This window comes from Elephas maximus, chromosome X, assembly GCF_024166365.1.
Source record: "Elephas maximus indicus isolate mEleMax1 chromosome X, mEleMax1 primary haplotype, whole genome shotgun sequence".
NCBI lineage: Eukaryota > Metazoa > Chordata > Mammalia > Proboscidea > Elephantidae > Elephas > Elephas maximus.
The window spans coordinates 86,337,641-86,350,322 of record NC_064846.1 but is presented as its reverse complement, the minus strand read 5'-3'; the positions used below and the strand labels follow the sequence as shown (position 1 = coordinate 86,350,322).

Genomic DNA, 12,682 nt, shown 5'->3' with positions numbered 1-12,682 from the left:
AATTCTAGGTAACCATATAGGTTAAGAACTAGATGCATGAGCCTCTCAGCTCTCGGCTCCAAAGTTACCTCTCACCATTTATAACATAGTCAAGCCTCTACAGGCAATTTTCACTATAAATAAAAAATGCCAGGGATCCACAGCTCAGCTGTTAAAACTTACAAGCCATAAAGACATTAGAAATCAGTTCACCTCTAAGAGTGCTACAAAACAAAGTGTTGACTAATGCTTTGCAGGCTGTTATTTAACACACCGAACAGCCCACGTTTAAAGTATTAACATATTTATTACCTAAAAGTGATTCAAAGAATATTTGCAATAAGGCATAAAAAGTCCTATTTTTTTTTTTTTTTTTTAGGAAAAAGCACCTTGGTCCCTCAGATTAAAACTAAAATATTCTATGGCGAAAAAACAAGAAAGACCCAAGAGCTGCATGTTACCATCTATAAAGCTGTGTAACGGAAGCTGTATAATGGAAAGATGACTTCGTATTTCTTTCTTCTCGTTAATTTATCTTCTGTACGTTAGTTAAGGTACATTAGTTAAGGCATAAAGCAGCAAGAGTACAACAGATTCCAAACAACTTGGAATTTTATTGTAAACATCCCATAAAGAATGGCAACAGATTTGTCCAGTTTTTTGTCTTCAAAGATAATTGCTTATAATGACTGACAAGTGCCAAACAAAACATCTTTTATAAACCAAGCCAGTTTAGTTTACCTTTACTTAATTTTAGTTTAATGGACATTTTGCCCATATACAACATCACATCAACTATTAACTGAATGAATTTCCACCTTAAAATTTATAGATACTAAGAACAAACATAAGGTACAGGTTTGTTAATACTGTGTAAGGGATTACAAAGGACAAGAATGATAAGTTACAGGACAAAAAAAATAAATTACTGATTGCCATCACCACAGTATTGTTTAAAGAATTAACATTTTCAGTACTGCCTAATGCGTGTCTGGTGACATACGTAAAAACACATTTCCCAACTGGGTTTCTGACTGAATGTTTTTTGTATGTGATTTTTTAAAAGTCAATTACCAATGGCGATTTCAATATGTATCAATAGTTATATTTTTTAGAAAATACTTATCATGCTTTTTTATGTCAAAATCTCACATTCTAGATTTAACTAAGATAGGCAAATAACAAATGGGCACACATATAAATAAGCAAACAAATACATCTTAACTCTAAACTGCAGGGCTTTTCTACTGTACTTCTCTCATCAATGAATCAGTGATTGCCAGTCTTGTTTAAGTGTTCTACGATAGATACCATTTTTATGGCAGAAACAAACGTGAAGATAAAAGTAAGCAGGAAAGTAACAATGGAAAAGGATAAGGTTATACAAGAAATAAATATCAAGACGCCTGAGTGCCATCCATATTCCACAAAATACAGCACCATGAAGAAAATTTAACTTTACATTGGAATTTAATCAAAACTTGGCAAAATGGAAAAAAAAAACTTTGCTAAGAGATGAAAAGCCAAAAAGCATCAAAATATTTTCACAGTAATTTTTAAAACAAAACTTAAAAGTGATCTTAGAATATTGTTTTCAGTAAAAAATTTCATAAAGTACTACAAAATGTTGGAGATGGAGTTAGCATTTAAAACGATGGACTTTAAATGTCAAAAGTTCAATTCCTTCCTCCAGAACTAAACTATTTGTTTCAGAACTGAAAAATGTTGGTAATTGTTTAAAAGGGTGGACACCAAGTATTTTGACAATTATACATGAGGTAAGTCTACCTTTTTGTGGATGTGAGAATTCCAACTTTGAAGATAAGTACCAGTTGGTAAATGTGCATAAAATGATTCCCGAGCTATATAAGCGAGTAATAAGGTGTTTTCGTTACCACATAGAATTTTTTTTAAATGCTCAAAAAGGTTTTTTATCAAAAAGGTAAAAGTGACACATCTTTTTCTTTCAATCACTCTGCTATTATCAGGTGACAATCTATGGGATTAAAACAAAAACAACTAAAAAAAATAAATCACTTAAATTAACTTCAAAGTATTGCAAGGCTAAGTTAGATATCTGAGCACACAGTTGTGTGGAATGATATTTCTGAATTTTATTCAGCTTCTTAGCCGGTGGGTGAAACAAAGTGCTATACAGAAGAATTCTAACACAAACCTTATCTCTGAGGAGGAAAACAAGAAATAAGCAAAAGAAAGCAAACAAAATTATAAGAGTAGAGGGACACAGCTATACAACAAAATTGTTTTGGTTAAGCAGAAGGCATAATGAAATGAATGATCAAGCAGTGTGTACACAGGCTAGGAGCATTACTGAGGCAAAGGTTTGGAAGCCAGCAAATACAGCTGCCCTCTATATATAATATTTTTTTTTCTTTTAATGTATGAGATAAGGTATTTTGAGTTGGGGGAAAAAAAAACCTACATACGAATACTCACACGTGTGCTCACACACACACAACAAGAAATTTAGTCTTTAGGCTAGTAGGCTAGTGCGTGTTTTGGAGAACATCCTATTGCTGGGAGATACACACAGCAAGCCATAGCATTGAAGGAACACGCAATTCAGTTTTCATAAACATATACACATGCTAAGATCTTAAAGCAGGAAATTTAAACATTAGCATTCATGAGAAATATTATAGCTCACTCACTCTTAATGCCTAACACAGGATTAGGCTTATACATGTGTATGTTCTCATGGACCTAAATGTAACAGTGGTTTTTCATAGCAATTCAAAGATTTAGACTTCTCTCCAAAATTTTTAACCTACATTTCCTACTTGCTTTGCTATGGCTGAATTTAGCCTCTTATTTAGGTTTAAAGGGCCTCTAAAAAATTAAAGTGATAAAATATTCAATGTAATACAAATTATGACACATTCAGAGGAGGTAATGTTACCAAAAAAAGCAAAGTATAAACTGAGGGGGAAAAAAAAAAAGCCCAGATAATAAAAGTAAAAATACTATCTTCCAAACTTTAATTTTCACACTTATTAAAATATTTTACATGCAAACACAAATTATGTTTGTTTTGTAATAAATGAAAACTATGCTCATCTAACCTACCCCGATGACTCTTTAAATCCTAATAAATGAAATCAACATTTCAGCAAAATGCTGTTCACTAGTATTTTCACAATATTTCACTACTTATAAAATATGCTTAAAATGTCTTCAGCCATATTATTCTAATTATCTAAATCTAGAAAATCTTGACATTTGGGGAATAAATGTAGCATTTTTATTTTTCAAAATAAATTATAAATAAAGCTCCAGATAGTTAAAATGACACAAATGGCATTTCTTCTACATTTTAAGAGGTCAGCTCTTCATAGAAGAATGTCAACAAAAAATTCCACACAAAACGGTACACATTTGGATATATCCATCAATTTACGTAACTATGTTAGATTAGGGTAGGCCAAAGTGTTATCGATCCCAGGAAAACACAGGCACAATTTAGTCTAAATGCCCAAGAGATGAATAACTGAAATAGCACATTTTATCCAAAATCAAAAGTAGAGTTTCAAACATGAAAAGTTTTTGAGTCTATACTATGGTTAAAAGTGGCAGCTGAGTTACAACCAGAAGTAGTTTTGGTTTAGTGGGGAAAAAAAAAAAAAAAGAGAGAGACTACGACAGAAAAATATCAGCTTGGTCTACTGTCCAGTAACAGAAGTTAGTGCCATTAGCAATTCACAACAACAGTTTCTTAAAGCCTGAACATCATTTCTACTGCAAGTGAAAATTGCTTAAAGATGTTAGTCCAAGAATAATCCCTACCCCCCACCCTACCAAAAAAGCAAAGTTATGTGTGTACTCCTTCCTCTGCACTTAAGGATTTTCAGATGCGTGAAATGACTGAAAGCACGAGACAAACATATCAGCTTAAGAAATATCCTAGATTACTAGGTATACATTAAGAGGTTCGTTTTATCCCTTAAGTCTGACCTAAGGGCAACAAATTTGCCGCTACAAAAACAGAGATCAATATTATCCCTCTCACCTCAAACTCTAAGTATCTAACAAATTAGCAAATTTGCAATCTTTCAAATTTGAGGAGTAAAATTGATCTTGGAACTCAAGCTCACTTATGGAATCATGTGCTCTCTACTGCTGTAAACATGACCATAAGGGTTTTAAAGATTCTTTAATCTATAAAATAATTATTCAAAGTATCAGTGTGCAGTGCAATGAGGTTCTTTTCTGAAGTCTGTAACAGAAGAATACTTTGAAATGGTATGAGCAAAACCTAGTAAAATTGATTCAAAATATTAGCTAGCCAAAACATTCCAACTCAAACTAGGTGCTTTGTTAAATTTTAAGATTCAGATGAAAACCAGTAACTCACAGCTGTTAAATTTTAAGTGGTTTACACAAATATGTTCTAAGAAAAGTCTAAGGTAGAGCATACTATACTTAGAAACTTTGTTAATTACAACTATTAAATTTGAAAGCCAATACAATTATTAACAACCTCTCAGCTTATAACTTAGGAATATTCATCCTACCAAGCTCATTCTATTTCTCCTTAGTCAGTAATGAATAACAGCAATCTATTTTCCAGTAGTTTTAGTTAATAGAGGTAGCTGAGCTACTATTCAAAAAAGTCATTCTTTGTGGATGAGGATTTTTCAAATGTTTTTAAGTTACTCTTCAAGCTACACAATTTCTATTAATGCAATAAAATATAAGAGGAAAAAGAAAATAGATGCAGGAAACTTTTGCATTTGGCACCTTGTCTAGATTGATACCTCAAGTATTCTTTTTTAATAAAGTTAATGCACACATCAGGACACACCACAAAGATCTGCTACATATTTACAAGGCACCAACCCTTTCTCACCTCCTACATGAATTAAGCAAATCAATGAAAAGCACATCAAGACACCCCCCCCAAAAAAAAACTGTAGTATAAATATATACTTCAGTTCAGTACAATTTATGAAAGTTTGGCCTGGGAAGAGTAAAATAATCCAGATCGTTCTTACAATATAGAAACTGTAAACATTTAATAGCTGCCTTTAGGATTGGTGTATTGTGCAAAAGTTATTATCACTGGGTATAGGAATCAAAATGGCAAAAACAAACTATATAAAACTCTGTAAGAAGGTGCTATATTTCTGTAATACAAAAGCAAAAGAGGGATATTCCGTTGAGATAAAAATGTCATGCTACTCTTAAGAAGCTGAATGCTTCTTTAATGTTTAATAAATCTGTAGTGTGTCTGTGTCTTGTGTGTGTGCGTGTATGTGTGTGTGTGTGTGTGTGTGTATGGGCAGAATTTCTTTTAATTTAAGGCCTAATGAGTAAGGCTTGCTTGAACTAATAAAGTGTGGAGATCTAAAGTCTTGAAACAAATGTATACTGGCATAATGGAAAAGCACCAATGTGAAAGGAAGCAGAAGTCCCCACACAACTTGCTTTGAAGATTTCCTGGTAAATTCCCTGCAGTAGAAGGCCATTGGATTTTTTAAATTATTCTAAATTTATCAACTGTCAATAATTCCATCCCATGAGATGGCTAACCCTGGCTTTTTCTGTCATTTTACGCACTCTGCCTGACCTGGATGTACCAAGATTCAGAGGATCCTCTGTGGATACAAAATTGTCATTATCAGAATCATCATTATATAAAACAGTCCTCCTGCCTTGGTTTCTTGTTTTAATTCGAGGCAGCCTACTAAAACGTCCTGAAAACATGGTATCAAATTCATCATCTGTAATACGTCCACGTTTGGCTCTGGTAGCTCCTCTAGAAGCACCTCTTCCTCCTCTCCCTCTCCCTCTAGTGCCACCTCCACCTCTCCCTCGACCCCCTCTTCCCCTTCCTCCTCTTCCTCTGCCTCCTCTACTCCATCTGCCCCATCTGCCCCATCTGCCTCTTCCTCCAGTGCCTCTTGTCTTCCAGTTTCTTTTTCCATTGGCGCGTTGCTTTCTGAGTTTTCTTTTAGGTCTGGTTTGTATGAATTTGCTATAGTCATGGTCTCCATCTACATAATCTTGATCTGTTCTGGAAGTTGATTCAGAGTCAGAATCAGAACCACAGGTACTTTCAGAACTTAAACTGGATCCTAACTCTCCACTCTCTGAGGAGGATAAATGTGATTTCTCTTTTATTTCTTTTTTCTCTTTCTCTTCTCCTCCCACGCTTTCATCTTCTTCTGATGTAACAAGTAGTTTTCTCTTGATTCCTGTCCGAGGCTCTCTGCCATCACCATTTGTAATAGGTCCATCAAGGGGGTGATCTAAATCAAGAATGATTTTTAAAAGTTAAGTTTTGATACTGATAAGATTGCTCTTTATATTCAAAAGAAGAATAAGCAGTCTATCAAAAAACATTTAGTGCCCAAAGATAGATGGGGTAAGATCATGGAGGGTGTTGGAGTATGAACTTATAACCACTGTTATGGATTGAACTGCATCCCCCAAAAATGTGTGTTGTAAATCCTAACCCCCTATAACCTGCAGTTATGGAGCCCTGGTGGTGCAGCGGTTAAGAGCTCGGCTGCTAACCAAAAGGACGGAAGTTCCAATCCATCAGCCACCCCTTGGAAACCCTATAGGACAGTTCTACTCTGTCCTATAGGATCGCTATGACTCAGAATTGACTCCATTGCAATGGGTTTGCTTTTATACCTATGTTTATAATCCCATTTGGGAATGGGTTTTCTTTGTTAAGAGGTCATATCAGTATAGTGTGTATTTTAAGCCAATCACCTTTGAGATATAAATAGAGCAGATTAGGCATAGAGAAGCAAACAGAGATGAGAGAAGAGAGATGCCAAGCCACATGAAGACTGCTCAGGAGCAGACACTCAAAAGAGACAAGGACATTCCTCCAGAGCAGACAGAGAAAGAAAGCGTTCCCCTAGTGCTGGCATCCTGAATTTGGACTTCTAGCCTCTTAAACCTTAAGAAAATAAATTTCTGTTTGTTAAAGCCACCCATTTGTGGTATTTCTGTTATAGCAGCACTAGATAACTAAGACACCTACTATGGACAAGGGAATGCTAGGACCTTAAATATGGTGGGAATGAGACAAAGTCCCTACTCTTGGAATTTAAGTTTTAGTGAGAATAGACTGGCAGATAATCAAGTGAATAAATAGGCAATATAATTTTAAGTAGTGATAAGCTCTATAAAGAAAAAGAAACAAGGGTAAAATGAGTTTGAGTGTGTGGCAGCAGGGCCATATTTGAGATATGGAAGACTTCTCTTTAGAGGTGGTATTTGAGTAATGAACTGATCTGAGAAAAGAACATTCCAATAGAGGAAACAGAAGGCCAGTGTAACTAGAGAGGAATTCAAAAACAGGGATTGGTAGGATACAACTGCCAGAGGACGGTTTTAAGCTGAAGAGTGACAGTATCTGATTACATTTTTAAAAGAGCACTCTGAAGGAGGTACTAATAGAGGTGATAAGAAGTTATTAAATTTGGGATATTTCCTTCAAGAGGAGCCACCAGGAGCAACCTTAATTTTAAAAGTTGGACAGATAGGGCTGGCTGACAGATGAGATGCCAGGTGTGAAAAACAGAATCAAGGTTGACTCCTAAATTTTATGGCTTGAGCAACTGGGTGAATGGTAGAGACATTTTCTTAAGTTGGAAAACACTAAAGGAGGAATGGGCTTGGACAAGGGGTAGAAATACCAAGATTCTAGTTTTAGATGCTACAAGAGATCCAAGGGGGGACATTAAATAAATAACTATAAAAAGCAGTGGATAAAAAAGCAAGTCTGGAGCTTAGGAAGAGGTTGGAGCTGGAGACATAACTTTGACAATTCAGTGTCATGAGAACTGGGTGAACTAATTGAGAGAGCAAGAAAAGAGAAAGTGGCTGAGGAATAGGAATGAGACCTGTGATACTCTAACACTTAAAGGTAAGAAAGAACCACCAAAAACAATTGAGAAGGAATGGGCAGTGAGGTAGGAGGAAAACCGGAGTGGACTGGAAGGTTTGAAAAGACAAAAGGTTAGGGTTGTTACAAGATTATCCTAATAGTCCAGGCTAGAGACTAAGGTGATAGCAATATAAACTGTAGATAAGACAGATTTAAGTAGATTAAAGAATTCATAGAACTTGGCAACTGACAGAATATATGGAGTAAAAGGAGAGTCAAGAGTTTAAAATTGGGTGACTAGGAAGATGGTAGTGCCATTTACTAAAATAGTGAATACAGAAAAAGCAAGCTTAAGATGGAAAGATGATAAGCACCCAGGAAAAAATTTTTTTAGGAAGCAACTGGAAATGAGACTGGTAGAGAGATGTACGTGTGAGAGATTTGCATATTAAAAAAAAACCCATTGCCACTGAGTCGATTCCTACTTATAGCAACCCTATAGGACAGAGTAGAACTGACCCATACGGTTTCCAAGGAGTAGCTGGTGGAGTCAAACTGCAGACCTTTTTGTTAGCAGCCAAGCTCTTAATCACTGAACCACCAGGGCTACATATGAGAGATGGACATATGAATTTGGGGAGTCATCAGCATAAAGATGGTTGATACAGCCATTGGATTCCTTTTCTGTAGGATGAAAAAAAAAGTGGGAAATGCTTTAAACTAGGGAGCAAGTGGGGCCCAAATAAGAAACAGAATAGTAACAAAGATATAGGAGAACCAGTGAAGTGTAGAGACCAGGAAGTAGATTTCATAGAGAGGGAGGTCAATAGGGTGCAATGATACAGTGAGATCAAGCAGAGTGAGACTAAGAAAAGGACACTAGGTTGTCTGAAGATTACTGATCATTCTGGGTAGAATAGCTTTAGGAGAGTGATGGGACAGAAACCACACTACAAAGGACAAAATACAGGCAGTTAATGTATTGACTACTCTAAAAGCTTAACAATGAGGGGGAGGGCAAAATCAAGGAAGGCAGGGTTATGAGTATGCAATTTTACAGCAGGATAAGAGGAGAGAGTGAAGATACAAACTGAGAAAAATAAAGGCACAAATTATTTTAAAGTAATCAGATATATCTCAATATCTCTCACATAACCAATATAAAATATAACTTTGGAAGTTTATTTTTAAGATATTTGATGCTTAAATAACAATGAACGAGGTACTTAATCTTTCACTAAAAATTTAAACAAATTAAAGTCTATATTTCTATAAAGATATTTGGAAAAGAATATTAACTCTTCTTCACAAACTTCATATAGTTGAACATATTAGAACTTCCTTTGAATATATTCAGTATCCATACTACAGGATTGAGTGTAAGGAGAAAATTTGTATAAAACAACAACCTTCAAATATTTCTGATAAGTGATGCCCCCTGACACGGTTCAAGATAGAAGCACATGATAATGAACTAGGCCAGTATTTCTTTTTTAAGCAGGGAAAATTTTCCTTCAAATAAAAAGTTACGTAAAATTAAAAAGCTGTTCTGCTTGAATGGGGAAGACTCTTCTGAGAATTCCTGAAGTACCATTGGGGATCCCCTAGAAATGGGCAGAGTACAGTCTGAAAACCACTGAGTTACTGATATATCAGGCCCCTAGGAAAGAGAAAATCGGAGTTATGTAACCAAAAAACCAAACAAAAGGGGCAGAAGTGGGTATTTACACAAAGAAGGCTCACTTCTCAACCTAAACCAGTTTTTAATTGAGGTGACTCACAAAAATATGAGACCTATTTACAGATCACCTGGAATTTTTATCCTTTTGTGTTAACCTGGTTTAATGTATTTAAAAAAAATCCTAAATGTGTCCAACAGTCTGGCTCTTATGTGCTAGGGGAAAAAAAACCTACATTTAGTTTTCCTCTATTCATTTTACATTTTATTTTAAAACACTAAATATGTTTGAAAATATTAGAAATCTGCTAATGGCCTCTTCCTAGTTGTGGATATGAAACCCTATCTTACTCCAATATGATAATATTAAAATCCTCATAAAGTATAAGGACACACTCATTTTTTACTACTTAAGTACATCAGTTTTTAAATGACTTATCTACAATTATAAGGAAACAAAGAATAAATGTCCTGTCCATATTTATTTCCTACCTTGTTTAACTGGCAAAACTCTATTCCGGAACGACTTGGCTTTTCCCGGATCGTGGCTATTTCCACTTCGGCTACATCCACTGAAGCTCGATGAAGAAAATGGCCCATCCAGTTCATCATCAAGCAGATAGAGTGAAAGCCCTTCAGCAGTATCTGAAACTTAAGCGTTTTAAAAGATTGTAATGTTAACTCTCATGTTTTCAAAAAAGATAAATAGGCTGTTTTTTAAAACTTTGTCTTACTCAATTATTTTACTTTAACATAGATATTACGTTGTTCTAAGAAAAAATTTCAATAATTTGAGAACAGACAATTTATCATCACTACACTTTCAGGTGCAAAATGTCAGAAACTTGTTCAAGGAACCCACCTCCATAATGTTGGTAAATATATTGTAGATGAGGGTTTTTAGGTATTATAGATGTTAAGAAGCATACAGGCACATAAGTTTTAAAACTAGAAGAGACTTTAAAATTCATCTAGTCTAACACTTTTATTTATTAAATGAAGAAACTAAAAGTCCTAAGGTCTAATGTTTCATCCAGGCCACGCAGCTAGCGAGTGGAATTGGGACTAAAATACAACTTTTCTAAATCCAAATCCATTGCTCTTTGCACTATAAACTATGCTGCCTCTTCCATATCCTTAATTTCAGTATTAAACTGAGATAAACAACACCAAAAACAAAAGATGTATTTACCAGGAGACGAGAAAGGAGAGCTAGTCCTGGCATAAGACATTGAGGTATTATGGTCATTTTTAGGCTGCAACTTCATTTGTTTCTGTTTCCCTTTTGGACTACAAGTAAAAATACATAAAATAATGAGCATTTTTTCTATGTTAGCAACATATTACAATAGACAGTATGATAACCCCATTGCCGTTGAGTCGATTCCAATTCAGAGTGACCCTACAGGACACAGCAGAACTGCCCCATAGAGTTTCCATGGAGGGCTTGTAGATTTGAACTGCCGAGCTTTTGGTTAGCAGCCAAACACTTAGCCACTGTGCCACCAGTACTCCAGACAGTATGATAGACAGATACACAATGCTTAAGGTAACCAAAGAAGAAATGCCCTAAAATTCAAGTGAAATGTCTCAAATTGGTAATTCGACAAAGTTAAATCTCCATCATAAAAAAAAAAGTTTTCAGTATAATAAAATCCACATAAACAATGTCTTGGATGGCTAACGCCATCTCTATATAGGCACAAGAGTTCCAAAAAACAAAATCACTTGGGATCCCCTTGAATCATTCATAAACCTTGAGAAATGAGATAATATATACACAATGCTTGAAAACATAAAATGCTACATCAATGTAATATACCTAGGAGCTCTGCTACTAGATAATGAACTGCTGCTGCTTCTTAGACGTTTTCGGTACCGTGGCCTTCTCCTCTTCTGACTCTGGATTGCTGACTTATATTCAGAGATAATATTTTTAATATGACTTTCAAATAAGGCAGATAATCGCAGTGTCATGCTATAGATCTGAAAAGGTGGAAATTACAGTCTTGTTTTATCAACTACTTTAACTGTATAAAACACAAAAGGTATCGACACGCCTGGAACAACATCACTATCATTATTCTAGACAAAATATATGCACTGTTTTATACATACGAAAAATTCTTCCTGCAGAATTAAAACAAGATAACATTTTCACCTAAAAATTAACAAACATTTTCCAAAGATAATAGCCATTGTTGGCAAGGATGGGAAAAAAAGACTCATATATTGCCAGTGGGAATTTTAACTGCAACAGTTTTTTAAAAGACAACTTGCAACATGTGCCAAAAACCTTAAAGATATGCAAATATTTAGGACATTAAGTTTATCTCCGGGAATTTATCTTAAGGAACTATCAGAGAACTGCACACACAAAAATTTTATGTTCAACAATGTTAAAGATGTTAGCTACATATTATACAAGTAAAGTAAAAAACTGGAAATAACCTAAATCTCTGGCAACAGGACACTGGCTAAATAACATAAAACTACCATACAGCAGAATACAATGTTGTTGTTGCTGTTGTTGTTAGGGGCCCTGGAGTTAATTTTGACTCATAGCAACCCCATATGATAGAGAGGAACCACTCCCTATAGGGTTTTCTTGGCTGTAATCTTTACGGAAGAAATCGTCAGGTCTTTCTCCCACAGAGCTGCTGGGTGGGTTTAAACTGCTGACCTTTCAGATAGCAGCCCACTGCTTAACTGTTGTGCTACCAGGGCTCCTTACTAGATTACAATACGGTCATTAAAAACCCAATTTTACAAGAGTTATAAATGACATGGGAAAGTGTTTATATACTTTTTAAAAAGGTTTCAAAATATGAAACTTATTATTTTAAAGAATATATAAGTATACACATATGTGTGTATAAAAATACACAAATATATACATTAAATATTAAGTGTAAATAAAAATGGGTGATGGGATTTATAGATGATTTTTGTTTTCTTCTTTATACTTCTCTGCATTTTCCAAACTTTTTATAGAGAATATATGTTACTCTAACAATCAGGATCAAGGCGTACAAAGTAAACGTAAAAAAATTTTGCCTGTAGAAACCAGTGAAAATTCATTCTATGTGAGGTGGAAGTGGGAAAGTATGTATTTGTTGTGCAACTTATTTACAAGTTAAAAGACAAAAATTGTTACT

At 34.9% G+C, this 12,682-nt stretch overlaps 1 protein-coding gene across 2 annotated transcripts in view; it reads right to left on the bottom strand.

Annotated features, from left to right (window-relative positions):
* Positions 1-755: 755 nt before the first annotated feature.
* Positions 756-12,682, bottom strand: part of BRWD3 (bromodomain and WD repeat domain containing 3) — a 129,253-nt gene continuing 117,326 nt past the window's right edge. For both annotated transcript variants that reach the window (XM_049871964.1, XM_049871965.1), the window contains 4 exons: positions 11,347-11,510; positions 10,717-10,814; positions 10,017-10,175; positions 756-6,248 (listed from right to left, as the gene is read on the bottom strand). In XM_049871964.1, the coding sequence (XP_049727921.1) occupies positions 5,500-6,248; positions 10,017-10,175; positions 10,717-10,814; positions 11,347-11,510 (1,170 nt within the window). In that variant the 3' untranslated portion in view covers positions 756-5,499. The remainder of the gene's footprint in view (positions 6,249-10,016; positions 10,176-10,716; positions 10,815-11,346; positions 11,511-12,682) is intronic.